Source organism: Protopterus annectens, chromosome 12.part0 (assembly GCF_019279795.1).
Source record: "Protopterus annectens isolate FY-2018-M chromosome 12.part0, PAN1.0, whole genome shotgun sequence".
Classification (NCBI taxonomy): domain Eukaryota; kingdom Metazoa; phylum Chordata; order Ceratodontiformes; family Protopteridae; genus Protopterus; species Protopterus annectens.
The window spans coordinates 292,418,880-292,437,668 of record NC_056746.1 but is presented as its reverse complement, the minus strand read 5'-3'; the positions used below and the strand labels follow the sequence as shown (position 1 = coordinate 292,437,668).

At 36.6% G+C, this 18,789-nt stretch overlaps 1 protein-coding gene across 1 annotated transcript in view; it reads right to left on the bottom strand.

Annotated features, from left to right (window-relative positions):
• SMURF1 (SMAD specific E3 ubiquitin protein ligase 1) overlaps window positions 1-15,535 on the bottom strand; it is a 2,072,011-nt gene extending 2,056,476 nt beyond the window's left edge. The window contains exon 1 of the mRNA XM_044089363.1: window positions 15,218-15,535. Coding sequence (XP_043945298.1) covers window positions 15,218-15,272 — 55 coding nt within the window. The 5' untranslated portion in view covers window positions 15,273-15,535. The remainder of the gene's footprint in view (window positions 1-15,217) is intronic.
• Between the last annotated feature and the right edge of the window lie 3,254 nt (window positions 15,536-18,789).

Below are 18,789 nucleotides of genomic sequence, written 5' to 3'. Positions count from 1 at the left end.
TCAGCTCTCCTAGTATGAAAACAAAAACTGAACAGTAACAGCCAATGATATGGCCAGCTTGGCTAAAATTTAGATACTGGCTGATAAGTATACTGCCAAGATGTCACCAAACAATACATAACCTGAAAGAAAATCAACCAGAAAAAAAAGCAAAGAAAAAATGGCTAGGAAGAATCCTGCAGCTGTTCATCAGTAAGTAGTTCAAGCTTCAGCTTTGGCACAAGAGACAGCATCCAAATGCACTCAAAAGGTGATTAGAATAGATGAAACATTGCAGGAATATCAACTCAAATAACAAAAGGCTGGAAAAAATAGAAACTTTAATTAGTTTAACTAATGGGCAGAGCAGTGGTGCAGCAGTTTGCCGCCTCACAGCAAGAGGTTCTCTGGTTCGATTCTCAGCTAGGGTGCCTTCTGTGCAGAGTTTGCATGTTCTCCCTGCATTCACGTGGGTTTCCTCCGGGTACTCTGGTTTCCTACCACAAATCCAAAGACATGCAACTGGAGCATTTCTCTCAGCCTCCGCTGAAAATGGGCTCTGTCCTAGTCGGACTTTCCCAGTCAACAAAATGTTAAACAAATAAAAAGTTATTCAGATGAACTTATAATACTGTAAAAATTAGAGGAAGGAAAGGCTAAGAACAAGGCTTCTCAAGAACAAAAGTTTCAAAAAATGGTAGAGTTAGAAGACAAGAGTACAGAAAAAACCTGATAATTTCTGCTGTACCAGACAAACTGGAAGGAACAAACTAATAATTTTATGAAAGCACATAAGCAAACTGGACTGGTATTCCACAGCAGGATTTGCTAATTGAAAAAAGACACATTGAGTGTATGCTCTAAACCTAGCCATGACATTGCATTTTTACTAATACAGATCTTGGCTGCTATCTTACCAGCAGAAATAGGTGACTGTGACAAAACTCTGGAATATGGGGAATGTTATTAAACGTTAGAGACAGCAGAGTGTGTGTGGAAAATGATTTTTCATTCTACACCAAAGAGAAGAGAGGCATATTTAAGTTAGGAGTCAGGGAATCCAGAGAAGCAGTTGTGAGATTCAAACTGCTGTATCTATCTGGCTTCAGAATATTTTTCCTGAAGGATCAAATAAATTTTTGATGCAAAACAGGTTAAGGAATAAACACAGTTTATCCAACAAAACAAGAGCCAACAAGCAAAAGGGGAGCCTACTTTTCATTCTTCTTGCAATACAGAAGAGTGAGAAACCTTTTTCAATGATCCAAAGGAAAATGAGAAACAGGAAAAAAGAAGTAGAGGAGTTGACAAGAAGACTCAGGAGTACCTTGGACTTTAAACAGTCTGGTGTCGGGAGATGGGACATTGACAAGAAGAAGACCTGCAACACTGAAATTAACAAATAAATGGGAAATGCATTTGTAACATTTATGAGATGTGTCTTTGGAAGAAATCATGGCTGAGAAAGACTGGACTTGTTAAACTTGTGGGGGAACTGTACAGCATACGCCCCACATTACACCATTAATGTTTAGAAAGACAAAAAAAATAAGTAAAATAATTTTAATTCTTATTAGCATTTGTATAAAACATTTCATGATACTAACTGTATATATTTTATAGCACAGTAAAGCAGTTTTGTAAAGTGGGAGGAAACTTCAATGACTGGTGTGTGTTAAAGATATGAAAAAACCCTACTGTCTCAGTTTTTAAAAAAACAGATGCTTTACAGCATAACAAAAGAAGGCTGAGCAAATCCAAGTAAAAGTTAATATGCTGCAAACTTGAGACATTGGGGTAAGGTGTAAAAATGGCATCCACATTTGGCTACCGAATACTAAATAACTGGAACCATGAAACAAACATAAAAACAGTGAAAGGGACAATTATCAAACAATGGCAACATTGAATGATCACAGTTGCCCAACAGCCAGGAAATAACATGATGCCCAAGGTAAGCGATGGAAAATCTTTTAAAATTTGCCCTATTCCCCACTGTAGTGTGATCTTAAGAGTTGGTATATATGGTTAGGGGGTGTGGGGGCGTGTAGTCCCCCACCTTGGTTGGTTGTGTGTGCAATGTTGGCCAACTATGGCCATTCGATTAATTTTTTTTTTTCAAAGTTACCACTGTTCAATAACTGTCCCGTTCGCTGTTTTACTTTTGATGTTTCACAGTTCGAGTTTAGTATACGGTGGCTGAATGTAGACCTGTAAAGATGCACTAATTATTATTATTATATGTAGAATAAATACAATTTCTCTTATTTTTATAATGGTTTAAAATTATAACAACCGTTTTATTTTTCATACATATTTGCTTGCAAAACACACAATAATGAAGCCATGAAAATGCTAAGTTTATTGCGTCTGCAAAGATATTAGCTTGTTTTTTTTTCCTCCATTAGCAAATATTCTCAGTGAGATTTAAGGTCTGTAGCTGATGGCAGTTGTACATTGTGTTATAACTGAAACCTTCATGCATCTGCAGAGTTGCTAGTGATTTTTTTCTCATTGTTGACTGCTTTTATTTATTTTATTTTACATTTGTTGACCGGGATAGTCCGACTGGATGCATATCATTTTTTTTCTCATTGTTGACTGCTTTTATTTATTTTATTTTACATTTGTTGACCGGGATAGTCCGACTGGATGCATATCCATTTTCAGCGGAGGCCCGGGGAGAAAAGCTCCAAACATACAGACAAAAACATGCATACATATTAAGGGTTTTACAACGTAGCGGAAAAAAAAGCTCCAACTGAGCAGACAAAAACAAACATCCCATGCAACAGTACAAGCAAATTTTACAAGAAGCAAGGTGTGTCCCTCAAGAGGGATCCACAGTTTAATAGTAGGATATAGATTGTAAACGTTAATTAACATGTGGATTACAGCAACACTATATTACAAAGAAATGTACAGAACAAGATTGCCATTGCAAGCATTTGTGAGCAAGAAGCTAGTATATTGCTGTTGAATTAGGGAGTTGTTATGGGGATTAATCAGGGTTGGAACATGGGCAGAGCCAGTGCATTTTATAATAATGTTTGAGGCCATTTTTGAAGAGGCATAGACAGGGTTCCAGGGTAATGTCTGCTACAAGAAGATTTTACATGAAGATAAACTGTCTGCAGGTTCTGAGCACACTATACAGAGGGGAAATGAAAAAATTTAAAAAGTACAACAGTAAGCAGTTCAGTGAAAAATAAAGGCTGAAATTATGGGATGTGAATAAAGGATAGCACCCTTAATATTTTTAACAGAAGTCTACAATTCAGTTTTAGAGACAGTCAATGCACTTTTTCTTAGGGCAAAAAATTAATGTTTTCTACAAGCACCCCCACTTTTCACATGTGGAAGAGGAACAGATAAGAGAACAGACAGCAACCAGTGTAAGTGGGGACACAGACTACAACATGCACTTTAGCATAGGTAATGCCTATGGGGAATAGCTGTTGATCTGGGGCAACTTTTAGTGTCTGGAAGGTTAAATGGCATTTTTGAAGCTGTATATAATTTTGTGTTACTTCCAAGTTAATATGGGATGGGGTGTTCTGAAAGTGTCTTCAGTTTGTTTGATGGTTTTCCATTAAAAAAATAAAAAGTAATGAAAAGTGCGATAGATTCAAATGGGAGACCAGAAGAAACAACTGTATAAAAGATTAACCTGCCAATCATTAGTGTGCTCACGCAAGACAAAAGTTGGAAATACAAATTCAAAAAGTCATGCACAATAGGTGAGAAAAATAATGGCTATGATATCCATATTATCTTGAAACTTAAATGGCCTTATAGATAAAAACAAAAAGGAGAGAGAGTACTACATTACATCAAGAAATACAGAATGCAAATAATGGTGAGAAAAATAATGGCTATGATATCCATATTATCTTGAAACTTAAATGGCCTTTTAGATAAAAACAAAAAGGAGAGAGAGTACTACATTACATCAAGAAATACAGAATGCAAATAATGCTACAAGAGACATTTGGAAAGAAATGAGCACACGAATTTCACACAGGATTTCGGGAGAGATAGTCAGCAAAATATCAAAGACAAAAAAAAGGGGGAGTCTGTATTACAACGAACACAAGTTCGAACATTGTAATATTGAACCCTAAAGTTCGAATGTTAAAAATAGCAAAGCCACGGCACATCAACTTTTTTCCCGGGGGGGGGGGGGGTCAGTGGACCGTTTTTGAGGCTTTGCTATTTCCTCAACTGTGGTGCGATCTTGGAGTTGGTATATTTAAGTAGGGGGGGTGGGGGGTGAAAACCCTCATGTTAGGTTTAAACTTTTTTTTTTTTTTGCCACGGAACAGATTTTTTTCTCCGGGGGGGGGGGGTAATTGCTGCTCTGTGTTTTCAGTTTGGTACTTTAGGGTTCGATATTACAAGGATCGAACTTTTGTTAGTTCGACGTTGTGATATAGAGACAAAAAAAAAAAGGGGGGGGGGTAGTAGTAATACTTAGTATCAGAACCCATCTAGGGAAAGACAATAGCGGCAGGTTTGTGGTAGTAAAGGGGCTTTTGGCAAGGGAGGAGGAATGCACTTGTATATATTATTTATATTCCACCAAAAACAAATATTATGGAGCTCAAGAACATTTTGGGAGACAATCATCATTCAGCAGGGAGTATTACTTAATAGATGTAGACTGGAACTGTATTACGTGGACACAGAAGAGCAAAAAAAAAAAAAAAAAAAAATTACATTTACACACAAACATTTAGCACAACTCAGGCAACAGAAGGTGGAAAGTGCTGTTACCAAGCTTAGGGAGCCTATAACAAGGAAAACAACAAGAGACCCTGTAGAAGTATTTAGAAATATTTCGGAAACGTTATGAAAGTTTGTATAAACCAGAGAAATATGGAAATGTTCATGGAAGAATTAAATTTGTCCAGGTTAGTGGTAGAGGAGGCTCAATTACTAAACAGTTAGGATAGGAAGGGATGAGATAAAAATGGCTATGTATAACGAATCTACAGGGAAGTCCCCATGAATAAATAATATTCCTGTGGAGATTTGGAAGTTAGAATGAAAAAAAAAAAAACCTGATAAACGATCTGGAAGGTTTTAACAGTATTTTAAGAGGTGGAGAAGTACCAGCATCCTGGAAGAAGGCAGTGGTAAAGGTAATACCTCAAGAGGGTAAAGATCCATCGAAGCCAGCTTTATACAGGCCCATTTCAATACTAAATCATGATTACAAAAGTGTTTATGTCTATAATGACTAAAAGAAGGGCAAAATTGATAGACATGGATCAGTGTGGTTTATGGGGGGAGGCAAATACATAACACTGATGATCCAGAAAGAAGCAGAATGTAAGAAAATATCACTTTTACTAGGGGGGGTCTTGATGCAGAGAAAGCATTTGACAGAACAGACTGGGACTTCATGAGCAGGGCAATGGAAGCATTTGCTTTCCTGATACAAGCATAAGGTTGATTAGAAGACTATGAGAGGCATTAATTAAGGTGGGTGGGGGTCCTCTCCCATAATTTCTGTTTGAGTAAAGGAACCAGGCAGGGTTGTATGCTTTCCCCTTTGTTGTTTGCATTAAAATTAAAAACACTGGCAAAGAAAATAACAGAATCCGAAATTCAAGGATATAATTGGTATGGTAGTCAGGAAAAGCTGGCTTAATTGCAGATGATATTATTTTACACATGACAAAACCAGAAAGAGACACTACAGTGTTGTGGAACATTTTAAGACAGTTTCAGATCTTCTCGGGATACAAAATTAATGAAGGTAAAACAAAGGCAATAGCGGTAAATTATGCACCCACACACAAACTGGTCCAACAATATCCATATTTATGGGGACATGATAAAATGAAATATGTAAGAGTATGGATTAGAAATGACACTGTTGTGGCAGCTAAGCATATGTGGGAAGAGACTAAACAGAAAATATAAAAATTGAGAAATGGGAAGCTTTGTTATATGGATATGGACATTAAGATACAAGCCATTAAAAATGTTTTAGTCCCTTTAAACATAGGTCAGGCATATTTTTTTTTTTAAATCAACCAGAGGAGAAACTGTGGATAGTAACTTGAGAAAAAAAAAATACCCACTTTGAGGGGGTATTTTACAGTAACACAGTTAAGGCTCTTGTACATAGCACAAGCAGAAAACTAAAAATCAAAGTGGAAAGGAATGATGCTGATGCAGGGAGGAAACTCAAGAAATAAAGGAGAGATTGGGATTTGGATGCAGACTCTAAGGAGATAAAAAAATCATACAGAGTATTATATTCATAAAATAGCAGGGAGTATTCTAAGAACCAAACCAGCATGAGAATTGGAAAAAAAAAAAAAAAAAAAAAAAAAAAAGAGAGATATTGCCAATAGGGAGGACTGCGGTCAGGGATACAGATAATAGGCACCAGGGGGCTGGAATTTACTTTAGAAACTGGCTAAGGAACCAAGGTATTGGGAGAAAATAACTAGAAAGGGAAAGGTAATAGAATAGGAAGAGGTCAAGAATTTATTTGGACTGCAGGTTACAGACTGCCTTCCCTAGCAAGGTTTGATATCAAGAGTATAGGCAAAGAGAAAGAAATAGGGGTCTCCTGAATGAAAGACCAGCATTGGTGGAGTTTTTAATACAACCCAGAACAGAAGCTGCAATTAAAAAGGAATAATTAGTGAAGCATATAAAATACTGCATGATAAATTATAAGAATCAGAGGAGCTAGGAACATGTTTTTTGGGAGTGTAGTGAGCTGGTGGACTTTAGGGATTCCCTGCAGACCGCTCTGTCGGAGATGCTGGATGAGCAGACTGGACTGACTTGGGAGATTTTTTTTTAAGTTATGATGTAGAATCAGAATTGCCTAGACATAGTAAAGTCTTGCTGAGCCCAATTATGGTGGCTGCCAAAAAAAAATTACTAGAAAATGGAAAATAAAGTCTAGACCAACTTTACTAGAAGTAGTGAATATAGTATAATAAATTTATGAAAATATTTGATGCAGAAGACATGAATTCACTAGTAGAAATTCAAATGATTTACACAGTATTCCCCAAGGTACAATAAATGGGATAGACTGGACAGAAATTAAATTTCACAGGAGCACGCGTACTTCATTGAAACCTGTGATACACACCCATTAACTATTTCAGATCACAACAATAACAATTTAAGGCACAGTAAAATGAGACACTGGTGGTTTCCCACCTACTTGTTAAAAAGAGAGAGGAAATTCAAGGAATGGGAAATGAAAACAGAAAATTCTTCAGAAGTGATAGCTAGTGAGGGAGATGAAAATGGAGTTAAAAAATAGGGTAGAAATAAGAGAGAGAGTGATGTAGTTAATGAGTAATAGGAATTATTTAGAAAGTCTGACAAAGGTTAAGGTGTTGCAGAATAAAAGGTGCAACTGAACAGTGCTAGAGAAAATAAGGGGGTATTTGGATACCATGCATGAGTTCAGAAAGACTGATCTTAACTCCACAGCACAAAAACTTTTAGCAGGACTTGGGCAACAAGTAGTAGAATACATTGACAACTCAGAGCCTATAACAAAAATAGACAAAAACAAATTACCAGAGATCATGTAAAGGTGTTGAGATATTCTGGAAATCATGAAAATTTGTATAAGACAGAAACATGTGGAAATCAAGAAATAGCACAAATAGAAATATTTATGCAACACTTAAGTTACACCAAGGTAGGAGGTAGATGAGGCTTAACAGATAAGCTAGGAGAGGGGATAAAAACATTGTTATATAAAATCAACCTGCAGGAAAGTCTCCAGGAACAGATGGTATTCCTTTCTTCCCTCCTAACTTGCAAAGTGATAAAGATCTGAAAGATTTCGTTTTACAGTATTTTAAAAGGAGGGGAAGTATCAACATCTTGGAAGAAAGCTGTGGTAGCTGTAATACCAAAAAAGACAGTAAAGACCCATCAGACTCAGCTTCATACAGGCCCATTTCAATTTTAAACCACAATTATATAGTGTGCGTCTATACTAGTTAGAAAGAATAGCAAAAGTAATGCCAAAACTGTTTGCTTAGAATCAGTGTGGTTTTATAGGTTGGAGGCAAACAAACATTTGGCAACATTAATATAACGAGCAAAAGGGAAGCAGAATTTAAGAAAATACCACTGTTGCCGGTGGGTCTTCATGTAGATAAAGCATTCAGAGTAAGCAGGGATTTTCTGAAAAGTGCAACAGAACCATTTGTATTCCCCTGATACAATAAGGTTATTTAGGAGGAAACAAAGGATCAGAGGAAAGAATTAAAGTGGAGGGTTCTTCTTTGATAAGTTGTGTTTGTACAGAGGAACCAGGAAGGAGTGTTCTCTTTTCCCTTTGTTAGTTGCCTTATATTTACAGGCACTGGCAAAGAAAATACAGGACCCAAACATTCAAGGATATAATTAGTATGGTAATCAAGTAAAGTTGGTTTCAGGTGTAGACATAATTTTTTTAGGTTGTATCAGGTAAAAAAATATATATCATCTGAGTGTCATGGGACATTTTTGAGACAGTTTCAAGTCTTTTTCCTTAATTAAATTAAAGATAAAACAAAAGCTATAGCCATTAATTACTTACCCCCACCCAAACTGGTTTAGCAGTACCACAATAAGATTAAATATTTAGCTGTGCAAGTTAAAAAGGCTTCTGTTATGGCAGCTAAGGATATGCAGGAAGAGTCTAAACAAAAAACAATACATAAACTGAGAAACTGGAAGCTCTTTTATGGATATGGATAGCAAGATATATTCAATAGAGGGCAAGCTGTGGACAATAATTAAGAGAGTCAAGAGTATCTAGGAGGCAAGTGGAATACGTTGATACTTCCAAAAGAAGTGGTGGTTTAGGATTACATTATTTGAGGGGATATTTTAGATATACCCAATTGAGGCTGTGTATACACAAGCAGAAGGTTATAATTCAAAGTAGAAAAGGAGGATGATGATGATGAAGCTGGGGGGATTAAACAAATAAGGAGTGAGTGAGATTTTGGGTGTAGATCCCTAAGGAGAATAATAACCATACAGATAATATTCATAAAAGTGGCAAAAAATATTTTAAGAACTAAGCCAACACAATGATGGAGAAAAGAGATTTTTGTCAATATGGATGACTAAAGGTAAGGGTATGGAACATAGGCAGGAAGGGGCTGGAATGTACTAGAAAGATAAAGGATCCAAGGTACTGGGAAGCAAGTATTTATTTTTATTTATTTTTTTATCATCTGTTGACCGGGATAATCCAACTGGATTAATATGTTCATTTTCCAGTGGAGGCCCGGGGAGGAAAAGCTCCAAGGTAGTCAGACAAGTAATAACAAAGAAGGCATATTACCAAGGTAGACAGATAAGTAATAACAAAGAAGACACGTTACAGATGAGATATTTACAAATAACATAAGCAGACATGAAATAAAAAGGTAACAGTAGGACGAACCCAAGAAGACGTTTGGACTGCAAGCTACAGACTAGCTTCCCTACCAGGAACTGATACAGACAAAAATAAATGGTTAATGGAATCCTAAATGAAAAACCTGTTGTGGCAAAGTTTTTAGATGAATATACAACAGAAGCTGCTGTTAGAAAAGGAATTAATAGGACATGTAAAAAGTTGCATAATAACTATAAAAATCAAAAAAGATTAGGAAGAGAGACTGGAAAAGCAATTTACAAGGGAACAGTAGGACGACATATGTACAGCTCAAAAGTATGCAACAAAGTCCAGAAGGTTCAGTACTTTTGTTTGGAAGTATCTACATAGGTAAGGAAGACGTCAAAAATGTTTTCCTCAGGTAGCCAGGAAAGAAAGAAGTAATTAGGAATTTGTGTTTCGGGTGTGCAACGAGTTGGCAGACTTTAAAAATTCCATACAGAGTACTCTGTCAGAGATAGAGGGAGCAAGCAACTCTAACTAAAGGAGATTTTCTTTTGAGCTGGGACACAGGATCTGAATTGCCTAGACATAGTAAGGCCTTGCCAAGTTTAAGGGAAGGCAGGAATTAAGTATTTATGTAATATCGGACTGATAGTTATAAAAGAAAATAAGGGATGGAAATTGAAAAACTGATAACATTGTTTTCTATTAATGTATACTTTCCTATTTAAACAAAAATCTTTATGATAAGTGTAAAAAAGGAATTTTGTAAAAAAAAATCAATGTAATTAAAAAGGGAACTAAATCAATGCTTTATGTACACATGTTCGAGAATGTGACAATTACATTAAAATTATTATGTGGGAGACAAAACTATTCTGAAGAAAAAAAAGTTACACTGGCAAACTAAACTTGATGGCACCATCCCTCCTAGTCTGAATGTACACATCAAAAATGTTTTTTTTTTAATGAATCCAGGGAACCTTGTTGGCTAGGCTTACTTAGGCCCTTGGGCCGATAGCCTAGTACCTACCTATGAACCTATAATGTATATAACAGAATTATAATATACAACCAACTTACCTATTATTAAAAACTTGAAAGCCCTTAACTATATTTTGGTGCATCAGGAGTGGGCCACTTTTGTTAAATGGTTTAAAAACACAGTCCGTTTTCTCTAGTTTTTGAATTGCGTAAGCAGAGAAATAGCCAGACAGCCAGAATATGATACACTGAAGGGTTCTCCAACACCCAAGTCATACTGAAAAGCAAAATGAATTGGGCCTACAGTGAAGTACTTGCCGAACCTGTGACATGCATTGACAAAAAGTTCTAAAACTGAAATGAAGAAATGGAGCTGCAAAATATGAGCATTGTAGGAACCTGGTCTAGTGAGGGGATTGTGATGTTTAATCAATATCTGCTGGGCCAAAGACTGCATCTAAACTAGCAAGAATATTGCCAAACATATTGTGAAGTACTATGTAATTGTTTGAATCAACAAGCATACTGAATTGTATTTCTAAGTTCTTGGATATAACCACAGCCCAGAACTAAGCTGTTCAATTTACATTACGAACGAGAAGCTTTCATGATTCTACTCAGATGAGTGTTTCTTATAAAACAAAATGTCTTCAGTTATAATGATGAAAGTAAATAGAACGCATGAAAGTGAAAAAGTGTTTGCCCAGAACAACTAAAACATGCAAGTTATGAGCTACATTCCCCATTTTAATCAATAAATTAAATTACTTACTTCAAAAGGAATCGCTGTTCGAAGTCACATCACAATAAAAATCAGCTGTGCTTTATTACCAGTTTACTAGTACTTCTTGCTTTTTAAACCATCCTGTGTGTCAGCAATTGGCAATTTGCCTTAGATATACACCTATATCTAAATATATTAATGTTTTCTTATCCGTACTGTTATCACTTTCCCACCTTTCCCATTGGACCTATTCTACCTTCCAATTCTATCATTAGCCCTCTTTAAACACCACTCTTCTCAATCACACACACAGTCCATATTTGATCAGTAAAATCTCCCCCTCTCTCTCACAAAACTTTTCCCAAACCAATTAACATTCTCACCACTTTTCTCAATGCAAAAAAGGTTAAACACAGATAACACAGAAAATAAGAACTACTCATTTTTCAGTCTTGCTCACCTGTTTCTGTGGTTAGAGCACTGCATCAATACATAATGTAGCCCAATGTATGCAGAATGCACACCGCTGCATATTTCTTAGATTAGGACAGCTTTGGCTCACTTAGATTTTTTTGGTGTGCTATGTAAAACTACCACAACTCTACTTATGTCACATATATTGTCAATGTGTCATAACTCAAGAATGATCAATTTTTGATACTTACAATGTACGCAATGCAAAAAGTGAAAGTGTTGTATAAGTGCATAATTTCTAAACGATTGCATTTTACAAATTCAACGTGTTGCAAACCTAATGTCAACTTTTTTTTTTTTTTTTAAATGTGCCGATATGGCTTGGATCACGCCAAAGGGTCACTTGACCAGTGCACTTAAAGGATAAACATGTAAAATGAAATTACCTCCCTCTAAAAGATTAGGGAGTACAACTTCCAGTACTACTACTACCAAATGTAAATTAAACACTTAAAAAACAAATGCCAACTACTGTAACTACTGCATCATTTAAACTATTTTTCTACAGTTACTGTACAAATGCAAATAAATGTCCTTGTCATTTTCACCCTTATCTCCATTGACCCTTTTATATCTTATATGAACATGTGCTCCCTCTCCCATCCTCCCTTATTAACTCTTTACCCTTCTTAACTTTCTATGCTTCATCTTAAACATAAATCTTATTTGCCTTAACTGGAACACTACAACACCACAACACACCTTTATTAGCTCACACAAGGGCTACCTCCTGCACTCTTATCTTTTCATACTTTTAGTGACAAGTCTACTAGGTCTCCTTTCTACACCTACTGCCATTGCACCCCATTCCTCTCAGCAAAACAATTTCTGCGCAGCACCATCATGACATTTTACATCCTTTCCAAAGCCCCAAATTTGTAATTCTGCAGACTGTCATCCTCTTTTGTCCTATCCAGTCCTGCTGTGCCTCTTATTTTTTTCACTCTTCTAAACGTTAATACTGTATCCGATATGGAATGCAATCCCATCAAAAAATATACTTGGCTACTATTTCTAAACTGTTCAACAATGTGGGCAATCTGTAGTGATGCAGCCATCATGCAAAACTAATCTCTGTTTTTTTTACATCACCACATATGCTTTGCTAATTATGTTGGTCAAGACATCCCAACCACTTTTACTGTTCACTCACAACAAATTGCTAACCACTTAACTTTTGTTAACAATATGACAGGTGCTTGTTTTTAAGGAACCTTAACAGTCCATCTCACATTTCATGAATCTTGCTTTTTTTTTTGCAACATTTGTGCATTACTACTTCAACTCTGTAACACACCTTTATTTAAGAACGAACTGGGTAGCCAGATTAAGAGTACATTCATGAACAAAATATGGAAGCTAAGGCTTCTTGAACAATTCTAGTCTTACAGTCAAGATAAAAGAATATGGAGCTTTTCTCCCCGGGCCTCAGCTGTAAATGGACATTGTTCCAGTCGGACTTTACCGGTAAACAAATGCAAAATAAAATAATTAATACAGCACCATTGTAGTGAATACAAAATTCAACAATACATTTGTTTAAACAATGCACTGCCATAGTTTCAACTTCTCACTCCAAAAATAAGAGCAAGTCACAAATATTCAGGGGCACTTAGCTATACTAACTTAAATGCGGCAGTCTGAGGCGGCTTCTTTCAGTAGAGGGGTTTTGTAGCAAATTAAACTGTAGATAGCAATCACCCCAAATAGTCAAAAAGCTGTAGAAAAGATGCAAATTCTCCTTTCCTGCATTTTGAAAACCAACATAAGCAAGTCAGCTACTTCAAAACATTACAAATATCCAACAATTAGTGCCAGCCACACATGCAGATCATGTAAGAAACACACTTTTTGGAAAAGAAACTAGCAACTATAAAACCATAGACAATTTAGCAATTGAAGTACTTACTAATACTATAAGAGGTACCCAAGAAGCAAAACAAACTCCTGATTTCAAATACATAACAATTAACAAAAAGACTTGTTCTTAATTATTCACATCAACACACTGCTGCTGTCAACAGCTATTAAATTTACGACGGTTTAAGGCTAGAGCTGCACAAAAGGATTGAGCCGATTAACATGTTCACTTCAAATGCCATTACGAATACAAACTTATTTTAATTTCTATTATTTTTCTGCAAGTTACTGTTCTTTACATTTAGTTAAATACTGCACAGTAAGAATATAAAATCTATGAGAAAATGAGCATAATTTCGTAAATGCCTTGCAAACCTTAAGCATACGAAAGAAAAAAAAATCATAACCGTAGCTTTCAAAACCTAAACATGGAAAGCAAAAAAGATCACTATTTTCAGAACAGGAGATAACCAACTATGTAAAATTTAGTATTTGAACACTGCCCATTTCTCAACCTCTTGGCACAAGAAATCTAGACAAAGCTAAAAATAATGGGGGGGGGGGGGCAGAGATCCAAAAAAGACAGACTTTAAAAAAATGATGTTATAAAATTAAAAACTGGGTAGAATAAAAGGTGCGATAGCATGGATTTTCTGAAGAATATGATGTCTGAAACTTACACGTCAGCCATTATTTAGTAACTTTAATTCTCAAATATTTACAAGAAAGTCCTACATTTTTATGAAGGACACCCCAAAAACATGAAGCAAAAATCTTGATATTCTGCAAAACTCTAGACATTGAGAGGCATGAAGGGTTGCCACCTTTTCAAATGCTCAAAGTGGAACATTTTTGTAGAAATGTGAGATTTTGCAGGACAAAACATACCATGGCCAGTACAAAGGTTAGAACTTCACTTTTTTGCCAAACTAAAAGCTATTTTTGTAGCATTTGAGTTGCTTATGCTATTTCAAATAATGTTTATATGTTTCAAATGCAAAATAACATACTATTACAGAAAACTTAAGAAATATGTCTTAAAATCTCAGGACATTTGTAATTTTTTAGGGGGGGGGGGTTGCTGGACACAAGTGCCCAAAGTGGGACTGTCCCGCGCAAAGAGGAACAGGTGGCAACATTTTGTGATGTATATAACTTTAGCTAGATTTAACGTTATGAAGAAACTCAGGAGATCTAGGAAGCGCAAGGCTACATATAAAAGCAAAATCGATCAATTATGCCTAACCATAGCAGCTGAGAGAGGTACACCTCTGAATCAAAATCACGACCATTTCTGTAAAACCGTGAAAGTTGAAGTGCTGGGTATACCAGTATTCTTATTATCCTAGCTTTATAAAATGGGAAACCTAACACACACACACCTTTTTCCTGCAGCAGTAGTCATAACTGGTTCGCAGACATTCATGTATTGATAAAAAAATACCTATTATTCATTGAAATACACCTACAGTCATTCATCTCAAAGGTGGCAGAAAGCTAGCAGGTAAAACACAAACGCATGCGCTTACTAAACGCCTTGATTCTTTTAGAACAAGTGAAAGTAAACCTGTAAAAAGCAGTTTCAAATAAAACGTTCATAAAGAAAAAACAAACACAACATAAGATAAGACTAAACTTCAGCTACTCGTTTCGAAAAGGCACACGTTGAGGTCACAACTAAAGTACAAACCTAACCCTGTAAGAAATACTACGTTTTCCTTTAGTCTTCTTACCATAAAACGCAAGACGTTTAATGACAATATACTAAACCTTTAAAATTACACTGACACAAAACAGTGTCGTTTTAAAAAGCCCCTTACCTGTCAGTCTAATTTTGATGCTTGACCCATTCCTTCGGGTCCCTGGATTCGACATTACTTAGTAAACTTTGCTAACAATTGGTAAAAATACAATGCTTACACTCACAAAACATATAAACAAATACCACAAAAAGATAACATCTAATAATTCTTTTTTTAAATCACTACTGTACATCACTCCAAATACAGACGCCGACAACACGTCACGACATGACCCGACGGCGTGCTCGCGCTATCCACCAGAAACAGTCGCGCGGATACCAGCGACGTAACGTATTCTTTCCAGGTGCACAGCCCACTAGTGTCACTGTGATTAGATAGGTAGGTAGCCGGAGAAATACTGACTAGAAATTGAATTGCGATGAGAGGCATACTCATTCATTTTTCGGGAAACGGTAGTGATACTTTTACATAATGCTCATGTTCAAAACCTTACTTTGAGGTGCTGGGATGTATCAGTGTTGACTTGTAACATGTTATCATGGGTTAAAACATGACATTTATAATTGTGTTTTCTAATTGCTATCCACTGTGAAGATGCTAGCCTCTCCCTTTCCCCTTCTGTTCTTGTAGAGCGTCATATTCCTGTAATTCTTTTGGCCTTTACGTGATGGAGCTGTGAAACCGTTTCAAAATGTATGCAAAGTTTAAAGGTTGCGTTGATCGTAATAAATGTTTGACCCAAAATCAGGAACAGTTTTTAAATATTACTCCAATTTACTCAAAAAGTTAATAGAACAATCAGTATTGCATTAACCTGCACTTTCTGAACAATAAGAAGTATGAAACTGTCGTTATTGACTCACAGTAATCCTCAGTGACTTATCAGAAAAATCAGAAATTTTACAAAGGATCTGGCAAAAATATGAAGCAAAATAAGAGAAGTTGCAGAATTCTGAACACTTGAGAGGTATGATATGCGCTCCAAACTGCTTTGTAAGAGAAATGGTGTGCTCCTGTCTCCTCATTGCTTTTATACATTGGTGAAACTTCCTCTGCCCCTATTGTAGCAGTGTGGCATTGCCTAAAAAGACACATCTACCCACCTAATCACTATACCAAACCTAGAAAATTTAAAAGTAGCCTTCTTGATCCTTGAAAACATTGACATCTCATTGCATCATCACTCAAATGTGGTTCCATTGTTTTGATAACACCTTCATACCAGGGTTCAAAGCCTAACACTCACTCAGACAAGCCACTGAGGGAATGTCTGCTGGAGGTGGTTGCATGTGGGAAATCCTCTGAAAACCATCAGATGTAGACTTATAACGCCGGGCAACAACCTTCTATTAATTGCTTTTTGGCAGCCACCATAATTAGACTCAGCAAAGCTTTACAATGTCTAGGCAATTCCGATTCAGTAGCATAACTCAAAAAAATGAACTCCCTAGTCAGTCCAATCTGCTTATCCAGCATCTCCAACAGAGCAGTCTGCAGGTAATCCCTAAAGTCTGCCAGCTCATTACACTCCCAAAAAAATGTGTTTTCAGCTACCTCTTTCTTGCCTGTCACACCCCCAACATTTGCTATCCACCTGAGGAAAAATTCTTTGGAGTCTACTTGGGGTATAAAAATACCTATGTAAACAATTCCAGGCAAAGATCCTAAATCTACTAGACTTTGTTGCATATTTGGGACATATACATATATCCCCTCATCGTCTCGTTGTGAATTGCTTATCCAGTCCCTCTTCCCAATCCTTTTTAAACTCCTCTGATTGAGTCTTGGAATTATCATGCAATATTTATATGCTTTACTAATTATTCCTTTTTTAACTGCAGCTTCTGTTCTAGATTCTATTAAAAACTCTATCAGTGCTGGTCTTTCTTTTTTGGAGTCCCCTATTTCTTTCTCTTTGTCTATACACTGATATCAAACATTGATAGGGAAGGCAATCTCTAACCTGCAGTCTAAATATCTTGGCCCTTTCCCATTCTATTACATTTCTCTTTCTAGTTTATTTGCTCCCAATACCTTGGTTCCTGTGCCAATTTTCTCCAATAAATTCCAGCCCCCTCTTGCCTATTATCTGTATCCCTGACCACAGTCACCCCATCGGCAAAATCTCTTTTTTCCATTCTTGTGCCGGTTTGGTTCTTAAAATACTCTCTGCTATTTTATGAATATAATACTCTGCATGATTTTGTTTTTCTCCTTAAGAGTCTGCATCCAAAATCCCAATCTCTCCTTATTTCTTGAGTTTCCTCCCTGTGTCAGAATCATTCCTTTCCACTTTGATTTATAGTTTTCTGCTTGTGCTATGTATAAAAGCCTTAACTGTGTTGCTCTAAAATACCCCCTCATATTAGGTAATCCTAGTCTTTGTTCTATTGGTAAAATCAGCTTATTCCCCTTGACCCTTACTTTCTTCCCCTATCCAGATAAAATCCTTCAACTCTTTTTTAATTGCTATCCACAACTTCTCATCCGCTTGATAAAAGTATGCCTGACCTGTGTATAAGACTTTTTCTTTCGGCTTTTCCCAGTTAGGGGTACCCACAGCAGATCATATGTCCACTCATGATTGGCAGTGGAGTTTTACGGTGTTGAGTTGCCAGCCCGGTGCCCAACCTTCCACAGAAGGCACACACACACACTCACACCTAAGGCCAATTTAGAATGTCCAATCCATCTACTGCATGTCTTTGGGATGTGAGAGGAAACCAGAGCACCTGGAGGAAACCCACGTGACTACATGGAAGACATGCAGACTCTGCACAGAAGGCACCCCAGTCAAGAATCAAACCGGAGAACCTCTTGCTGTGAGGCAGCAACGCTAACCGCTGCACCACCGCGGCCGCCCTGACCTGTGTATAAGACTAAAGGGAGTAAAAACATTTTAATGGCTTGTATCTTACTATCCATATCCATATAACAAAACTTCCAATTTCTCAATTTTTGTATTATCTTCTGTTTAGTCTCTTCCCACATATCCTTAGCTGCCACCACAGAGTCATTTCTAATCCATACTCTTAAATGCTTCCTTTTATCATGTCCCCATAAATATGGATATTGTTGAACCAATTTGTGTGCGGGTACATAATTTACCGCTATTACCTTTGTTTTAGCTTCATTAATTTTGTATTCCAAGAAGACCTGAAATTGTCTTAAAATGTTCCACAACACTGTAATCTCCCTTTCTGGTTTTGTCATGTATAAAATAATAGCATCTGCAAATAGAGCCACCTTTTCCTGACTACCATACCAGTTATATCCTTGCATTTCTGAGTCCCTTATTTTCTTTGCCAATGGTTCTAAATATAATGTAAACAACAAAGGGGAAAGCGGACAATCCTGGCTGGTTCCTCTACTCAAGCAGAAATTATCAGACAGGACCCCACCCACTTTAATTTTTGCCTCCAACCCCTCATATATTCTTCAATCAACCTTATGATTGTATCAGGGAAAGCAAATGCTTCCATTGCCCTGCTCATGAAGCCCCAGTCTATGTCAAATGCTTTCCCTGCATCAAGACGCACCAATAAAAGTGCTACTTTCTTACATTCTGCTTCCCTCTGGATCATCAATGTTCTGTTAATATTGTCAAATGTTTGCTGCCCCTCTACAAA